The 18239-nt window shown below is 40.7% G+C and overlaps 3 protein-coding genes and 1 non-coding gene across 5 annotated transcripts; 3 read left to right on the top strand and 1 right to left on the bottom strand.

Moving 5' to 3' along the window:
• Positions 1–450: 450 nt before the first annotated feature.
• Positions 451–6451, top strand: LOC103721685 (60S ribosomal protein L18-2-like). The gene is made up of 5 exons (XM_008811989.4): positions 451–547; positions 633–722; positions 857–985; positions 1095–1277; positions 5971–6451. The coding sequence occupies exons 1-5, from the start codon at positions 545–547 to the stop codon at positions 6127–6129; spliced, it is 564 nt and encodes a 187-aa protein (XP_008810211.2). The 5' UTR covers positions 451–544; the 3' UTR covers positions 6130–6451.
• On the top strand, positions 2854–2933 carry LOC113463708. Its single transcript, XR_003388453.2, has one exon. It is a non-coding gene; the product is annotated as a small nucleolar RNA snoR53Y (small nucleolar RNA).
• A 1243-nt stretch (positions 6452–7694) lies between the features above and the next one.
• LOC120103806 (probable acylpyruvase FAHD1, mitochondrial) lies at positions 7695–13449 on the top strand. Of its 2 annotated transcripts, XM_039116298.1 has the most exons (7): positions 7706–8009; positions 8146–8311; positions 9326–9378; positions 10505–10567; positions 11018–11068; positions 11195–11312; positions 13119–13449. In XM_039116298.1, exons 1-7 carry the CDS (start codon positions 7896–7898, stop codon positions 13232–13234), a joined length of 681 nt encoding a protein of 226 aa, XP_038972226.1. In that variant the 5' UTR covers positions 7706–7895; the 3' UTR covers positions 13235–13449. The 2 variants fall into 2 exon arrangements, with proteins under 2 accessions (XP_038972227.1, XP_038972226.1); XM_039116299.1 differs by lacking the exon at positions 10505–10567 and having other exon boundaries at positions 7695–8009.
• A 539-nt stretch (positions 13450–13988) lies between these two features.
• Positions 13989–16868, bottom strand: LOC103721693 (subtilisin-like protease SBT1.5). Its single transcript, XM_026810252.2, has one exon. The coding sequence runs from the start codon at positions 16479–16481 to the stop codon at positions 14094–14096; it is 2388 nt and encodes a 795-aa protein (XP_026666053.2). The 5' UTR covers positions 16482–16868; the 3' UTR covers positions 13989–14093.
• Positions 16869–18239: the final 1371 nt, after the last annotated feature.

Genomic DNA, 18239 nt, shown 5'->3' on the forward strand with positions numbered 1-18239 from the left:
ATTCCTTGTAGGTGAAGAGAGTACTGAATGAGTGCTTGCATGCATAAGGATGTAGTTGTGCCATTGTTGAATTCAATATGTTGATAGTAAATTGGTAGGGATGGAAGTAAAGAAAAGTTTCAGCATGTCGAAGAACAACTTAAGCTTTTTTAGCAAAATAAGTACCACTTACATAATGAAAATCTTTGCAAAATATGAGAGTCCAATTCCATCCCTATCCCTTTTCATATCACTGCTATAATTATTTTATCTTAAATAAACATATCCTCTTTCAATTTGCATAATTTTTAAATTTGTTTATTTGTTATTATTGTTTTTTTAATGTTAAATGTACAAATGGACCAATCAAGTATTTGTGCTAAAAAATTTCATCAAACTTCTCCAATTATCACATATGTATTATGATTTGGGTCCAATTATTGGACGGCTCAGATATTATCATCTCTTAAAAAAGCGCTAGAGAGCAAGAGCGACTAAAACCCTAGGTTCCAATCCCTCTTACAAAACCGAAGCCCGCCGCGGGGTCGAGCAAACCTTAGCGGCCATGGTAACCCTCATCTCCCTGCTTCTCCTCTTCCATCTCTCTTGCGATCGGATACCCGGCTAAATCCTAATGTCTCTTTCTTTGGCAGGGTGTTGATCTCGTCGCTGGCGGCCGGAGCAAGAAGGCCAGGCGCACCGCGCCCAAATCCGACGATGTCTACCTCAAGCTCCTCGTCAAGGTCGGGGCCAATCAGATCCCAGCCGATTTGATCATTCTTCTTGTCCTCTCTTTTTGTATTTCGTTCATATGTTGGGGTTTTTGGTCTATTTCTTGAACTGATGAATGATCTATTGGGTCGTGTTCTTTGATCAGCTCTACCGGTTTTTGGTGCGGAGGACCGGGAGCAAGTTTAATGCCGTGATCCTGAAACGGCTTTTTATGAGCAAAATCAACAGGCCCCCGATCTCCCTCAAGAGGCTCATAAGATTCATGGAAGGAAAGGTTCGATTTTTCCACCGTTCGTTTCTGTAATCCTTCCTGGTTCTCAGAATCTTCGTTTGTAGGCTTTGGTTTCTGTTTTGTGTATCGATTTTCTTTTGTTTTGAATCAGGAGGACAAGATTGTGGTCATAGTGGGGACTGTGACAGATGATAAGAGGGTGTATGAGGTCCCATCAATGAAGGTGACGGCTCTGAGGTTCACGGAGACGGCGAGGGCGAGAATTCTGAATGCTGGTGGAGAGTGCTTGACCTTTGATCAGCTCGCTCTCCGTGCTCCCCTTGGGCAGAACACGGTATGGATTGAGCTATCTCAAAATCATCCTGAGTTGATTCCATTTCTTCTTATTCGCCAATGTCATGGATTGGGTGTAGTCATTCTTAGTTTGATGATGCCGACAATTGCAACCGCGTTATATTTTGCCTTGTGAGGTTCTGTAAATGGTATGATAGTTTGGAACTGTTAGCAATCACCACAGTCTGTCTGCTATATGGCTAATTTTAAACAGTGCATCATTCAGAAGATAGACTACTGCAACATATAACCAATTTTACAATTAGACACGAGACATGAGAATGTCTACATTGTTAACTGTGGAGAATGATAGGTTTATTGGTGGTTCATGGTATCTTGATGATTTAACTAGCTTGAATTTTGGACGGCACTGTGCATATGCACAGTTGTGGATTTTTCATAAATTAAACAAGGTTCTTGTGCAACACTTAGTATATCTTTGTTTAGTAAGTCTTTGTGCTAATCACTTGTTCATTTCACTGACCTATACTATATTTAGAGGGCATGAGTTAAGGAGGATTTGGGTTTGTCAATGTTTCCCTAGGTAAGAAATATATGGATTGGCATGTCTAATTTCATTATATGATAATTATTGTCAAGACTTGATTTGTCACAAATAGATAAAGTATATCTTTTCTTCTCCCTTATGCCCATAAACTTCCAAAATCTCTCTCCCTCTCTCCAAGTTTATTTTAACATTTCTCCCTTGACATCCCATGTTCCTCAAACTCTATTGCAATATTTCTCCCTTTATGCCCCACTGATGGTCTACGTAAGGGCAAGTTTGATTACCCAAGCCCCAACTTTTGCTTTGCAATATAGTTTATGTACGGGTGGAGAATGGTAAAGGGAAGATGGGGGTGTCTTGGGAGGGTGCTAGAGAGACAAAGAGGGGGAGATGAGCTTGAACCAAACAACTGGGATTGAAGGATCTATTGTTTCTGAAGGATAGATTTTAAGCCTTATAAACTGAGAGTTCATTTTGTCTTTCCTGATCTACAATATTTTTAATTATCAACAGCTAAAAAAATCCTTCTAATGTCTCTTACCTGTCCATCAAGTGGATATAAAATGCGTTGTACCAAAAAGTGTTTTGGGATAATTGAAAAGTTATATTAGTTTAGAATCCAAACTGTTCATCATGCTTTAAATGTTTTAGAACACTTGAAACAGATTAGACATTATGTCATGCCACTTGTATGTCACGTTTTGTGACCAATCGAAGTGCATGAAGTAGGAAAACCTGAAAATATATGATTTTTTGGTTTCTCAGTATTTTTGGCACTGTTATTCACATCCGACAATACAGATTTTTAATTTGTTATGTTCCATCATTCATGTTACACTGATAAGAACGAGCCTTCTATTTTATTAAAAGGATTCTAGTTCAACTTTTGTTTTTGCATATATATATATATATATATATATATATAGTTAAATACACATAGTATTATATTAGAGTTTTCACCAATTGTAAGTTCTAGGTCGACTCTGCATCTCTGTGTTGTTTAGCTATAAAAGATAATACCAATTCATTCTTTTCCTTTTATATATATGTAAATTTTGATCCAATCTTGGTTCCCAATGATGCGTATACCAACCATGCTAATGCTGAGGTCATTTGCTGAAGAACTCATTATGTTTTTTTTAGGGAACTTTTTCACTCTTTTTTGTTTTGTTTTGATGATATAATACTGTTTATCTAGTTTGGGATCCAATGTTTGTTTTATTTAAAAACTTGAATACCACTATTATTTGAGTCTGGGCTTTGAAAATACTGTTGATTTTCATGTGATCAAGGCTTGCAGTGCTATAGGCATAGCATTAACTTGCCTCGTGTCTTAGACAATTTAGAGTTTGACAATAGTTCGATTTGTTCTTCTCATATTTGCAACCTCAATTTTCAGGCTTGCACGTCTAGTATTTGATTATGAATTTCTTTTGTTATGATGATTTAAGGCTGTGATGATATTGTCTTTAACCCAGCTCATTATGAGACCTTCCATTGTATGGAACATCAAGGAATAAATACCACGACATTATCTGAGCAAAATTTTATTATTGATCTTTTGTTGTTCTGTATCGTCTTGTGCATTCAAATTTTGATTCCTTTTGATGTCTTCTAGTGCCTAGGTGTGTTAATACTCGAATTGTTGTCTTATTTCTCTCCTCTTTATTGGTGTGTATATATGTGAGGAAACCATGTACCTATGCATAGGTGCATGTTTTTAACAATCTTAATTGGTAGGTCTTGTTACTCGCCGTTCAAATTTCTCTGCAAACTGTTCTTTGTTGGTGTGCTGGTTGATGGTGTACATTGTTATATTCTAAAGGAATATTACAGTTTTTGCTTCTCATTTTTTATTTTTTTTGTGCTTGATTACATGATCATTGCTGATCTGGTATATGTTAAAGAACAATGCGGCTACAATCTGGCTGTATAATCAATCAATCAATCTAGATAGGTATGGTCGGAAATCATGCTGAGAGGTAATATTGGTGAAAATCATTAAGAATAAGTTTGGTTTTTCTTTATTTTCTTCCAATTCCAAGCATTCAATTATTGTTAGCATTGCCACGTGTTGAAAGCTTGTTGATATTTGATGGAGTACATAAATTCTTCAATTAAACATTTTTTTTTTTGTTTATAAAAGATTTGACAACCAAGAGTTCTGAAGATGTAGGGCTGTGTTGGCAAATTTCATCCAAAACCACTATATTTACTCATAAGTACTATAATATTTGCCAGATAGTTGCATGTATGCTTTGGTGTTTTAGATTAATTCATTTTTGAACCTAAGAAGCAAAATTTATATTCATTGTATCTAAAATATCTCCTTCGGATCAGTAGTATGCTACTTGAACTGAAAATTTATCCATTTAATACTAAATAACCTGTAAAGATAATAATAAACATCAGATATTACCCCAGCCAATATTGCTAAAAGTTTATGGTTCACGATCTGGATCTTAAGGTCCAGATCAAAATGGCCGTAAATGATCTGAATCCCATCCTTTGATTGATCTGTGTAGGATCACAACATTTAGATCTATATGATGGATGATACATTCCTTTGGATACTGAGATCCAAGTTGATTATGTTGATTACATGTGAATCATAAGCACGTCCATTTTCCATAATTTATGTGACTATGTGGTTTTGAAATTACTTATCCAACTATTCTTGAAACATTCCACCTAAAAGGATAAGTATATTGATAGATAATTTATAATATTCTTGAATAGCCAAACAAAATATTTGTTTCTTTAGACTTCTGTTTTATGTATGGCTTTTTAATTCTATATTCTTCTACTTTATAGTTTACTCATATTTCAATTTTCACAATTCTTTTGTTTTTTAAAAAAATTGGAAAGAAATTGGAAACAATCTTACGACCTATGTTCCAATCCACGAACTGATCTGATCTAGCCCCCTCTATGATTTACAACCGCTTCAGATCTTAACAATGTTGATCCCAACTGTCTTAGCTTGGGTTTGCAGTTGGTTCCATTTTTTGCTTTTCTATCAAGGTATACTTCCTTTATCAAATTCCTTTTCACAACTTACATTCATCTCATCTTCGAATTCCCTCCTCCATCTTGCCTAGCAAAACATTTTTGGATTCTTTTATTTACCAGTCACTCAAGTCCTCATTTCATATACGCTGTGCCATTTTGTTGATTCTGACCAAATTGAATTCAACACGTAAAATATTCAATTGTATTATGTATGTCTTCACCTCTTGCAGTTCTTTAACATAATAGATCCACAACAATAAAAGTTTTTATCCTTGCTATATTTTAGCCATCAATTTTGAGAATATCTTCAAGTTATTCTTTTTATTATGCTGTAATTGACTAGTTTTTTCTATACTCTATTTTTATCCTATTGTTTTTTGATCCTGTATTTCGTTTTTGGCTTTCCTTTGTTCTTTAGTTTGACATGCAACTCCTCATCTCATTAACATTATTTATTCAACAGGCTGCTAACTCATAGTAAACTCTTCACCTATTTCATCCAAGCTCTGTAAATCATATCAATTATCTTAAATTAAGCTTAATTTGTCAAAATTTCTAAGATGAAGCGAAGACTTTCTTCCTTAAAATAAGTTGCTGCATTGGTCTGTTATCTCATCTTCTTTTTTGACTGTCATGTTGTTAATGATAACAAGTCGATACCTATCCATGAAAAACAATTTGGTCCACCCTCCACAATGAAATTGCTTGTCTGGAGACTTCAGAACCTTTGATGCCATTGTTTTATTGTTGGCAAATTAAGTATCTTTCACTGGTTTGTTGAATACCCTGCTTCCATATTCTGTCCTTATGCAACTCACATTTTACATTTTGTTGGCAAATTAAAATTTGTAAGGAAAATTCTATATATGGTGGATAGAAAGTATTCATATGGTTATGTGAGGCAGGTTATGCTTCTTTATTTTTATCTGTTTCAGCTATTACTGAACAATACAAGGCCTGTCTGTTGCTTTAGCATTGAGCACCGTGTTAAAATTTTCTGATGGAAGCACATATCTTCACTGGATTGGTTTTATCAGATATATAGATAGCATTTAATGATACTTGAACATTTATCATCTGTATGCTATGGTTGTCTATTATGATTTCAAAAAATGTGTTATTCTCCTAAAAAATGTGCCATTTTCTAATTCAAATAAAACTTTTGTTTGCACAGGTTCTCTTGAGGGGTCCGAAGAATGCCAGGGAAGCTGTGAAACACTTTGGCCTGGCCCCTGGTGTGCCACACAGCCACACAAAGCCTTATGTCCGTTCCAAGGGAAGGAAATTTGAGAGGGCCAGAGGAAGAAGGAACAGCAGGGGATTTAGGGTTTGAGTCTCATCCTAGTTATTCCAAGGGCAGACCTAAACTCTACTGTTTGAGTAGCGAGGATCTTCTTTCTTCCTTTGGAATATCTTGTTATGTTCCAGATGTTAGAACATGGGAAAGTGAAGCGACCCTCAGCTTTTTTGTCCATTTGATTCCGCACTCGAACCATTTACATTCCTGTTATTTAATTAGAAATATTTGATGGTCTGCTTTGGAGTCAAGTTGGTCAAGGGATATGTTGCGACTTTGGGTTTCTAAACTGATATAGGTGCTTGAAAGTGGCAATATGAAACGCTACTTAATTTCTCGACATGGTAAGCTTAATTCATTGATGGATCATCAGATGAAGCTGAGCCGATAATATAATTTTTTTTTCTCTAGTGAGCAGATTTCTGGTACCAATTTCAGTTGTGATTGATTACTTTGGTTTAAGAGCACCGCAACAGATTTGTCAGGTTCTTGTTAAGATGTAATACTTCTGATATGCATCTGATAAAATTAGGGGTTAAACTTGCTGAAAAGATGTGCTGATGATTTTTGAACTTGCTTGATTTGTTTAAATGGTAGACATAAATTAGATTCTGATCTTCAGTTTTGGGAATGCATCATGAATTTAGGGTGAAATCTGTTTCAGCAAATGAGTTCTTCAATGGTAATTTGAGAGAAGGTGCTGTCTTCATGATCATCACTCCATTCCCATTAACAGGTAAATACTCCAAAGTGGAACATAGGGTTCTCGCCTGATGGAATCCTGTGGGATTTGTTTACCTAAAGGCTGGAGAATGCCATTATTGTTCAGACGGTCAAACTGATTGGAATCACTAAGTTTAAAATCAAGCAAGATATTGCGGGCTAATGTTAATAAATGATGCCACGTAAGCACCTTTTCAAAAGACTAGTCTTTTTTATTAACAATAGGAAATCACCATAAGTTAAGCTTGTCTAGTAGAAACCAAAGGGCAATGTTGCATCATTGTTATGATGAGATTTGCGGCCGTTGTTTATTACTTAATTCTATTATCCGCTTCATTTGGGAACAAAATAATTAGTGGTATACTAGTATAGCAATTGTTGTTTGCTCTTGCACCAAAATATAATAGCAGAAAAATAATGATACCATCTGCCCAATCCTCTACTCACCTGGTATAAAAAATAATAATCCTTTCCGATTGACACACAGGTTCCAATTCTGAAATATTATTTTATTAAAAACAGGGGTGCCGATCAATATTGGCAGAACCAGTACGGGCACTGTATCGGTTGTTCGGTGGGATGGGTCAGTATAAGCCCATGCTTTGCTGTGCCAAGCCTACATGAAGAAATGGAGAAGAAGGAGAACGAGCGAGCAGGGAAGAAAGGGGGAAGAAGCGGAAGGAAGAGAGAGGCCATCTAGGTTTCATAGGCGGAACCGTTCTGATTGCCCGGTATGGTCTTGGACGCTCCGAATCGAACAGTTCGAAATGGTTCTGCAAACCTTGGTGCCAATGCTAAATAATGTTTTTGTTTTTGTTATATGCTAAGCTGGCTAAAACAATTATCATTATTAATATGTTTCATGAATGGAGACTCTGCTTCCGGTTCCACCGAAGCAGGCAGGCGACAATACAACAAAGAGTTGATGGGAATCAAGTGCATGGCACGTGCAAGAACGTTGTACGAGCTTACTGAAACACCCTTAATCCGTTAGCCTAATTACAGTCGTCACCTTATTCCTTCTCCATCTTTCCTGGATCGATCGGGAAATTAGGGTTGCAGAGGCTTGACGTGTAGCCATGGCGGCGGCGGCGGCGGCATCTCAGAAGCTCCTCAGCATCGGGACTAAGATCGTCGGCGTCGGCCGCAACTACGCCGCCCACGCAAAGGAACTCGGCAACGCCGTCCCCAAGGTTATATTTTTTTTTCTGATTCAAATTCGAGTCACATATCTTGTATTCTTTCTTTTTCTTTTTCTTTCTTCTTTTCCGTGAACCGATCTCATGTATTTTTGTTTGCATGTTTGATTTTTCCTTTGTTTTTTCTTAGGCGCCGGTGTTGTTCTTGAAGCCCACCTCGTCCTACCTCCAGAATGGAGGGACCATCGAGATCCCGCACCCGCTGGAATCGCTCGATCATGAGGTAGAGCTGGCCGTCGTCATCGGGAAGAAAGCTCGCGACGTTGCGGAGGCCACCGCCATGGACTACGTTGGAGGTATTCATCAACTCCAACATTAGTACTCCTTGTCGAAGTTAATTTTGAATCTTAATACATGCTGGTGATACTGGATTTCTGAGAATTTCGGCGTACTAAAGGTGATATCTTGGATATACTAGTAGTAGTATTAAGGCTAGGTCTTACTACCAGTTGTCAGCTTACCCTGAAGTGACATCTCTCTCTCTCTCTGTGTGTGTGTTAATTACCATGCAAATATTGTATTGATAATTGGTAAAATCAATCCTTCACCCGGACTGGAATGCTTGGATATAATTCAATTTTTCATTGCAATGCAATGATAGGTTGCACTTGGCAGCTCCATGAAAGCTGCAAGTAGGCAAATAATTATGATATTATTGTCGTTATTTGTTTATTTTATCATAGGAACTCTTCAAGGAATTGTTTCAGTGTTATAGTGCACTTTGGATTAGCTTATGTGTTGAAGCATTGGCTTACTAAAGTACTCTTACATAATATTTCTACTTAATGGGAAATGACAAGAGATGTTTTTATTTTATTGCTAATATCTTGCACGTGTTCAGCAATTTCTTTTTGAATATAATCGTTCTTTTTCTCTTTTAAGTTATAATGGTCATTATAGTTCTTCTTAGTATGTAAAGCAAGCGACATTTGCTTAATCCATGTGTTGATGTGATATGGACTGTGTACTGCTGAATGTTTGTATGTTTTGATAGCATTCACCATCATTTGTGTGACATCTTCTTTTTTTTTGAGCGGAAATTTAGCATATATTCATTTTGACATGGAACAACATGCACTAACTGTGCCTGTGGAACTTTGTATATAAAAGTGTTTGCTCATCATGATTCCTTAGAAGAACAGTGGTTACAGTCATTCTGTACTGTCTAGGATCTACCCAATAGGGAGACTATGTCCATAATATATGGGATTGTGCTTCTCTTCTCTGGTTCTAAATTAAATGCTATTAGCTGAACTGAAACAGATACTTGATTCTAGATAACCAAGTTAATTGCTTGTGAACAATTGCAGGCTATGCACTTGCTTTGGATATGACTGCCAGAGAAATCCAATCTTCTGCAAAGGTGCAAAGTTTCAGCATTATTTTTTCTAGTAAAAATAATTAGGTGGCGGTATCTTCTGTACAGTCACTATATATACATTTCTATATATAGGTCTCTACATGTGTCCACTAACCTCTCTTTGTTTTCCTTGTTTTTGATAATCTCATAATTTGTCATACAAATATCCACATCAATTGCCTAATATCTTAAAGATTAGGTGAGGTGTAATAGGGGATCAGAAAATTGCAAGTACACATCAACCTTTGTTCGGGGGGGCCATCTATTGTTGAATATGCAGCTACCTAGATTATCTTATCTAAAATCTAATTTGAGTTCCTTGCTGATCTACTATTTCACTAAGAACGGAAAATTCCAATCCACAATCTCCTTGCTGATTGCCTCTAAAGGTCTCAAAAATGGGATCATATTATTGCAATCATTTTGGGCTCAACATACTCTTTAATTATGCACAAGTATGAGTTTGTTGCAATGTAAGGATCATAAATTCTCGTAATATAGTAATGGAGGGATAATGTCATGCAAAGCATAATGTCACCACTATCTTGATTGGTTTCAAGAGATATAACCTTTATCATTATATAAGATCAACTTAAGTTATATGACTAGGTTACGGATTTAGGAATTGGGATATAGTTCACTTGATATTTACTATGAAAGATGGAACTGTTCTATTGGGGATCGAAATCTAAGCTTGCTGTATGCTAAATTTCGTTTGTTGATCACCATACCAAGAACAGTGGGCTCCATGGTGGCCTGGGCAATTGCCAGCCTTAATTTTTTTCCTTATACCTGAGATTTTAAAAAAATAATTACAAATATATGTGCCTCTCTTTTTTCTAGCAACTTTATGGATAAAGATTCCAGGGGGAAGTAAAGCAAGGATACACTTTTCTGGATTTTTTGTCATGATATTATACTCTTTTTTTGTTCTACATTTTTTTTTTGTTAGAGTGATGAAATAATGATGTATTAATGTTATCGAGTTGAAAAAGTATTTTGTGTTGTACAATATGATAACTTCATTGTTTAAATTTCTGGAATAACGACATAGTTGTGCACGTTTGTATATTGTGCTTATGAGAAACTGATGTTTCCAATAGCTGAGAAAGTATCGTGTTATTTGCAGTCAGCAGGTCTCCCATGGACAGTGGCCAAAGGGCAGGACACGTTCACTCCAATCAGTGCAGTTGTAAGCAACCCTGTACTTTTAGTCTGTAATTATCTTCTTAAGAAGGGCATCTTTTCCTCTAATCAAATTGTAGCTGGATCTTACTCACAAGGGTGAGATCTCAAAGTTCAATGAACACTTCATATCTGGGTACATCTTGAAGCAGCAATCATATTAAACCCAATTGCGGTATTTTGGAGAGGAGAAGTTTCTCTTCAAAAACGTAACAGAAAAAGTTGATGTTAATATAACCTTCTCAACAGTTATGGCCCAAGGTAGACAAGCGGTTTATTGAGATTGCGAACACACACTCATTTATTCAAATTTTTGAATTTTCCTTAGCTTTCATGAGGTTTGTGATCATCTGCACCTCTCTGCTTGTGAGACATGGTTCACTGCTAAGCATTCGACAAGGACATTTGAAAGTTCAAGGTGGTTATTTTACCCACTTACTTACCTATTTGAATGCAGCTGCCCAAGTCAACTGTGATGGATCCTGACAATCTGGAGTTATGGTTAAAGGTACTTGTTTGAATTGTCTGCTCAGAATTTCATTATCCCGCATGATGTGGTAGTATCTGATAATTAGTTATTAATGCTTTTCATAGTTTTTCTATGAAGTAATAACTTGCCAGCATTCTTTACCAGGTAGATGATGAACTTAGGCAGAAAGGCTCAACTAAAGATATGATCTTCAAGATTCCATTTCTCATCAGTCATCTCAGTTCAATTATGACACTTATGGAAGGAGATGTGATTTTAACTGGTAACTTCACTTTTCTATTCAGAGACCCTTTTGCACTCAAATTCTGTAGTTTCTTAGACTTATTAGAAGCCAGAAGCAGTTGCATGTGAATCAACTTTGAGATCAATGGATTATTCAAAGTAGAAGAAACAAGCTAGAGGTATCAGCATGAGTTACCATTCAAAAGACTTAAAGATGTGTTTGCTGCGTCTATGATGCCTATAGCATGCAAAAAAGAGAGGCTGGTTTAAAATTCAGTTGCATATGTTATTATTGGCATCCATCGGAAGATATAAATTGACATATTTGGTTATATGTGTTGAAAATGCCATGGGCAATTCAAACAACTAAATATACAGTTGTTTTAAAAGGGTACTTTTTACTAATCTATACTACTACATATAGCAAACTCTTTCGCGATGGTTGTCAGTCATGTGTTCAACGATCTATTGCAGTTACGTGAGAAGGGAGACCCATAGAATCAGAAGAAGAAACGAGAATTCCCACATCCAAAGAAATTGTCATCTCAAGAAGAAGAAGAAACTAGAATTCCCACATCTAAATGAATTGTCATCTCGATGGACTCTCTCTCCCTTTACTAATCTTTTGAAACATGGGGAGGGATCACAGCCATCCATTCTTCCTCACTAGTGCATCACACATGTCATGATCTAGTGCCCAATATGGTACCAAGTCTTAATATAGTCTCATATGAATGTGGCCCCCCAGAGATGTATGACCATGATGTATAAATGCTCCAGTGCTTATAGCTTGCTTGCATCTTGTGCCCAACAGTTGTACAACATCACGTAACCAACTAGACAAAGAAGCTGACCTTACCATAGCCATCACATAGCCAGCAAATTTATCTATCAATTTGGATGGTCTTTATGGATCATTTTTCCGCATTTTTTCACTATAGAATTAGGTTGTCAATTAGCAATTCTCTCTCAAGTCTTGTTTTTTCTTTGATCTTCTGTTCCTTCAGTTTGGCCTATGCAGAAAATATGTAATTCCTCTCGAAAATAAGACTGATCATATCCAAATGGTCCTTGCGTGTGTCGAGGATCTTCCATAAACTTTTAAAATGGGTCCCTCTAGTGCCTGTACTGTGTCAGATTCCTTCCACATCATGTAGGAGTGGATATATAAGCAATTGAATTGGATGGGAGACCCTGGCTGACTGCATGCATATTTTGTTTATGCAGGTTTATATTATGATTACTGCTAAAAGTTTATTTTCCATTCTGACCAATATGATTCATTCCTTTGTTTTTATTACACCCCCACTTCAATGTGGTCCTCTTTTGCTAAGTCCATTTTGTTTATAGGCAACCTCAATTTTTTTTTAATAGTTTACATTTCCTCATAATTATGATGACCTTAGTTATAATTGTCTTCTAAAATCTCCCACAACACTAATCTGTGAGTGACATTATCTCATCCCCCTTCCCTTAATCTGTATGTATCAGTATTCCTGAAAATCTTTCAACTCATGCAATTATACCAGCCTGAATATCTTAAAAAGTTTGCTTGCATGCGGCTATGCACATGGTAATTAGTTATCTTCTTTCATCTGACTAGTTCTGGATCCATATTCTTGGTACGTCTTTAAAGTATACCAAAAATATGCACTGTCTCTTCATTGATTCAGTAAATACTACTGCTATATATGTTTCCTTACTCTTTAGCACTCTAATTCTTCAGAGTTCACTCTATTATGCTGTCAAATTAATGTTAGAATCACCATATTAAACTGTCGGCATTTTAGCAGTTTGTACATTACTATTTCTTTGCCTTGCCATGCCACCGATGCTTTCTATGCAGGTACTCCTCAGGGCGTCGGCCCCGTTAGAGCAGGGCAAAAGATTACGGCTGGAATAACAGGTCTAATAGATGTCCACTTTGATGTCCAGAGGCGCCGAATACCATTCAGTGGTTGAGGCTGTAGTATGATAAGAAGATTTACAAATAAATTTCCTGTTCTCAATGATTTGAGCTGGATTTTATGCTTGAGTACATTAGTTAGCGCAACATATCTACAAGAACAAAACTTTGATTTTTCTTGGATTCCTGTTAAATGGAATTGAAGTGAGGACCAGGGAGTGTATAAAGCTTGAATTGAGTGGCATTGGAAGAGATGTCTTCTTTCCATTCATTTGCTGTTTTTTTCTTTTCTATTGGATTTTCTCCCACACAAAAAACATTTCTCTCTTCGAAATAAAGTTTTTGTGGAAACACTAAAGATGATTTCACCATTACAAAACTTGGGAAACAACGCACCAAATCAAATCAGAACCTGGATAAAATCATAGATGTGATTAGTGATCTTTTGACTACGGCTCCAATAATAATTTCAAAACCGCCGAAACAAAACCTCCATAAACCGAGCCAAAACAGAGTTTCCAAACCTTGCTGCAGAGAACTTACAAGTCAAAAAATTAGTAATAATCGATCTGTCCGGTATAACCTGACTTCTCAAATTTGCTCATAAAATAGCTGATGTCTTCTTTTGAGAACCAAGACGGCAGTGCAATATGCTGATTAGGACTGTTGCAGTTCCAAGCCAAGTAAATTCAGACTCCACAGCTCCAGGTTCCTGCCGCAATGGTATGACATATTTATTTAGACAAAAAGAACTCCTGCTTCAATCACCAGCGTGGTTTTCCTCTCGACAAATGTATAGAACTCAAAATCTAGGCAAGAAACACAAGATACGAAACAAATCTAGCAAGCAATATATCAATACAACCGTTCCACTTCCAGGTGGGACATGCTTATTAAATATTTATATTATATTGCCTAATCTTTCCTTTGCCATGTCACTGCGATTGGACTCCTCACCTTATGCTTCCCGTCGCTCCACGTCACCGATCCAAACTCTGTCCATGAAGTCCATGGCTGCAGCTCCATGGGCTCCGTCGAAACCTTGACGACAAACTCCTGCTTCCGACCTCTGCCTCCGAACACCAGCTTCCGAGGCTCCACCGCCAGTAGCACCCCCTTCGGCTCTTTGATGCTCACTGTGTACTTCGCCTTGTCCTCTCCCACATTCATCACCGTCCGATGAACCACGGCTTCAAGCTTACCGGCATCGGATTGCTCCAGCGTCACAGCAATTGATGGGTAATTGAGATCCCAAGGCCGTCCGATCTTTTCCGAGCAATTCACCTGTCTCCTGGCTATCATCTCGATGGTCGCGCTGCTGTAACTGGAGCTGCACATGAAGTCCAAGTAATCGTCCACCGTCAGATCATAGACCAGGCCAGGATCGACGGCCTTCTCTGGGTCCACGTGACCGGAACCATAGGCCCATTCGGTGGACCTGTTTCCCGTGCTCTCGTCGACCAAGTCTTGGCCCATGCTATCCGTGGCATAGGCCGTCGTCATCATCGCCGACCGGATGGCCGCCGGCGACCAGTCCGGGTGCGCGTCCTTCAGCAGCGCTGCCACCCCGGCGATATGGGGGCACGACATGGACGTGCCGGAGATGATGTTGAACTCCGTCCGGCGCCGGTCGGCCTTTAAGCCCGTGGGGCTCGCCCGGTCCGGCCAGGCCGCGAGGATGCTGACGCCTGGCGCGATCAGGTCCGGCTTGATGACGTGCGGGGTGTGCAAGCTGGGCCCGCGCGCGGAGAACCCGGCAACCGCCGGCGCGGGCTTGACCCCGACCTGGGTCCCATGGAAGGATAAACGGACACGTGGAGCGTCGTTGGCGCTGATGTACGCCTTGATGGCCCTCCCGGCCTTGTAGCCGACTGACACGGCGGGGAGGATGTGGGCGTCCGGGGTCGCGCCCTCCCCGTCCGTAGGTTCGTTGGCGAGGATCATCGCGACTCCGCCGGCGTGCTTCACGACCCATCCCTTCTCGACGCGCGACAGCTCGCCGCGATCGCAGAGCACGATTTTGCGGCGCACCTTGTTGGGGTCTAAGTACCCGTGCCCGCAGAAGGCGGCCATGGGCGCCTCCCAGTCGGACTGGGACGCGTTCGCCGCGTACACGAGAGGGAATGAACGCTTCGGAGAAAAACGCCGGCCGATGTGGATGGAAAAGCCGGACACGACGGTGCCATCGCCGAGAATGATGTCGGCGGGGAACCGGCGGTCCATGGCGCCGGCGCCGACGGTGGTGACCCAAGGGGCGACGTTGCCTACTGTCGACTCGAGGGGGCCTTCATTGCCGGCGGAGGCAGCAACGAAGACACCGCGCTCGGCTGCGCCCAGGGTGCTGATGGCGACTGGGTCGACTTGGAGAGGAACGACGCCGGCGCCGAGGGAGATGGAGATGACGTGGGCACCGTCGGTGACCGCCGCATCGATGGCGGCGATGATGTCTGAGTCGTAGCACCCCGAGGCCCAGCAGGCCTTGTAGACAGCAATGCGGGCACGGGGGGCAATGCCGGAGGCGACCCCGGCAGCGTAGCCGCGAAGGGAGGCATTGGGGACGGCGCCGCCAGCTGCGGTGGAGGCGGTGTGAGTGCCGTGGCCTTGGGAGTCCAAGGGAGAGAACACGTCCCAGCCCTTGCCGATGCCGCCTTGCGTATTGGCGAGGTAACCGTGATCGAAGAAGCGGGCGCCGACCAACTTTCGGTTGCATGAGGTGGCGGGGAAGTGGGGACCGTGGTCGCAGGAGCCGTTCCAGCGGGCAGGAGGAGGGGGGAGGCGGCCGTCGTTGGCGAAGCTTGGATGATCGGGGCGGATGCCAGTGTCGACGAGGGCAATGACCACGGAGGAGCCGGAGTCGGCAGCAGCGAGGAGGCGGTTGGGCTTGGAGTCGGCGGAGACGAGGCCGAGGAAGAGGGGGGAACGGGTGGTGTGGAGTTGGCGGGGACGGTCGGGCAGAACGGCAAGGACCGCCGGATCGGACCGGAGGAGGTCGGCCTCGGCCGACGATAGCACGGCGGAGAAGCCGACGAAGACGGTGCGATACACGTGGAGGGGCTTACGTATGCCATGTGTCCGTCGGGAGGAACTCTCAAGAGAGTCGGTGGAAGAGGAGAGGGCATGGAGAATGGAGGAGGTGTACCAGTTCTCGGCGTCGGAAAACACAGAGGGTTTGAGGTCATTCCGGACAGAGATGATGTAAGTCTTCGGAGTACTAGTGTCGGCAGCAGCATCACCGAGAGCGGAAGAGAGGGAGAGAAAGAAGGCTAAGAAGATGAGGAGCAGGAAGGGAGGAGAGAAGGCCATTTAAGCGAGTAAAGAGAGAGCTGGGGAGCAATTTACGGAGTGAGGGAAGAGTTGGTTGTTCTTTTTATAGTAGTAAAGGTGGTCGGCAGAAGAGGTGATGCATGACATGGCGGAGGTCTTTGGTGGATCTCAGACGTTACAATAAGAAAGGTGGCGGGTTTTTTTTGGCGGAATGTGATGAAATGGCTGCAATACTAGACGAGGAGGAGAAGAAAGAGAGGTGTAAACTGGGGGTTCTGAAAAGGTTGGGATTCCCGGTGCATCATCCGGGAGGCGCCGACTCAGTGCATGTGGTTAAGTAGATTCTACGTGAAGGTCGTGGGCTTTCGACCATTCACTTTTAGAGGGCGTCCCATGGTTACAGCCAGAGTGTGATGTTTTCCGGACTTGTACATACATTTTAGATGACAAATAAAGCTGCTAATTAGATTGCCTCTTTTACTCTTCATTATTTTGGAGAAATTGCGTGAACAAAAATATTTTCTTCTTTCATTTTACTTGTTTTGTTTTTTTTAATTTTATTTATTTTATATAAATCTATACAACTCATCAACATATTTAAATTTTTATCTATTAATCATATATAACTAAAACATAAAGCAAAATATACTATTGAAAATGTCAAATAATAAAAATCAAAGATAGCCTTAAATATGCCATTACAATCGTACCAGACTAAAAAATTTAGTATGACATGATAAAATTAAATAAAAATACAATCTTGTATCCTAAAATTCTGTGGCCGATCTTGTCGATCACCTTCTGTAACTTTTTTTTTAAAAATAAAATAAATCTTTTAAAGGAGTTATTAGATCTGGATCGTTCCGAGTGACCCACCAAGTTGGAGGGCTAAACCAAAACCTATCTATATATAATCAGGTTACTTTTTGATCGACCAAGAACCAATCCGAGTACAAAAATTCTCGAGCCAGATCTATTTATTTCGTGTAGGTTCATGCAAGTCGCAAGAATCAAAAGAGTTTGCAACGCACGCATGGAGAGCTGCAGGCAAGCTGAAAACCTAATGGCGGGTATCGGAGTGTGCTTACATTGGCCTCGTGAGCAAGACTTGGTTGTCTTCGTCGCTCGCACCAAACGGACGTTGTAAATTATGGTTGATATCGCGCAAGAGACAACGGTCAAGTCCAGTAAATTTGGCCACGTAGGTCATTTGTTCCACGCTCAGCTAGGCCTATGTGAGGGAGGTCTTAATCTCGGGTGATGACTAAAGAGATCTGATAGGGGGAAAAAAGGATCGTCCAGCCCACAACTAAAAAACCGCCTAGTTTCGGCCCAGTAAACATCAACGACAATCGATTGAATCTTTACTTCGGCACAGGGCCAGCTTGTCCTCGAAACTCCGCCGAAAGCTCCACCAACAGACAATCGCCGACCCGCCCCGGCTAAGCTCGGGGCGCCAACCCAGCGATACACTCCAACCTTTGAACTCGAGGCGCTCCACCAAACACATCTCGGAATCCGGAAAACCGAGCTACTTCTAGTACCCGCCAAGCCGACCTCATCAAACACATGACGCGCACTACAGGCAAAAGAGGATTTAACGACATGTTTTTGCCGACGCTTGCTGAAAGCGTCGGCAATGTCCCGAAGAGTGCCAAGGATAGCCGACGCTTTTAAATGCGTCGGCAATATACGACGCTTGTTAGCATACAGTTGGCCTAAAACGACGCTTATTAGCGTCGTTGAAAACCAAACCCGCCTCCGCCCTCCTCCTCCATCCTCGATCGACATATCAAG

Source organism: Phoenix dactylifera, unplaced genomic scaffold, assembly GCF_009389715.1.
Source record: "Phoenix dactylifera cultivar Barhee BC4 unplaced genomic scaffold, palm_55x_up_171113_PBpolish2nd_filt_p 000077F, whole genome shotgun sequence".
NCBI lineage: Eukaryota > Viridiplantae > Streptophyta > Magnoliopsida > Arecales > Arecaceae > Phoenix > Phoenix dactylifera.

Excerpts from the sequence above, each read along its gene's own strand:
- LOC103721685 (XM_008811989.4), top strand. Across the intron at positions 723-856 it reads ACCTCAAGCTCCTCGTCAAG|CTCTACCGGTTTTTGGTGCG; the intron begins GTCGGGGCCAAT and ends TTCTTTGATCAG. Across the intron at positions 986-1,094 it reads TAAGATTCATGGAAGGAAAG|GAGGACAAGATTGTGGTCAT; the intron begins GTTCGATTTTTC and ends GTTTTGAATCAG.
- LOC120103806 (XM_039116298.1), top strand. The coding sequence starts at position 7,896 with ATGGCGGCGGCGGCGGCGGCATCTCAGAAGCTCCTCAGCATCGGGACT. Across the intron at positions 10,568-11,017 it reads TCACTCCAATCAGTGCAGTT|CTGCCCAAGTCAACTGTGAT; the intron begins GTAAGCAACCCT and ends ATTTGAATGCAG. Across the intron at positions 11,069-11,194 it reads ATCTGGAGTTATGGTTAAAG|GTAGATGATGAACTTAGGCA; the intron begins GTACTTGTTTGA and ends ATTCTTTACCAG.
- LOC103721693 (XM_026810252.2), bottom strand. The coding sequence starts at position 16,481 with ATGGCCTTCTCTCCTCCCTTCCTGCTCCTCATCTTCTTAGCCTTCTTT.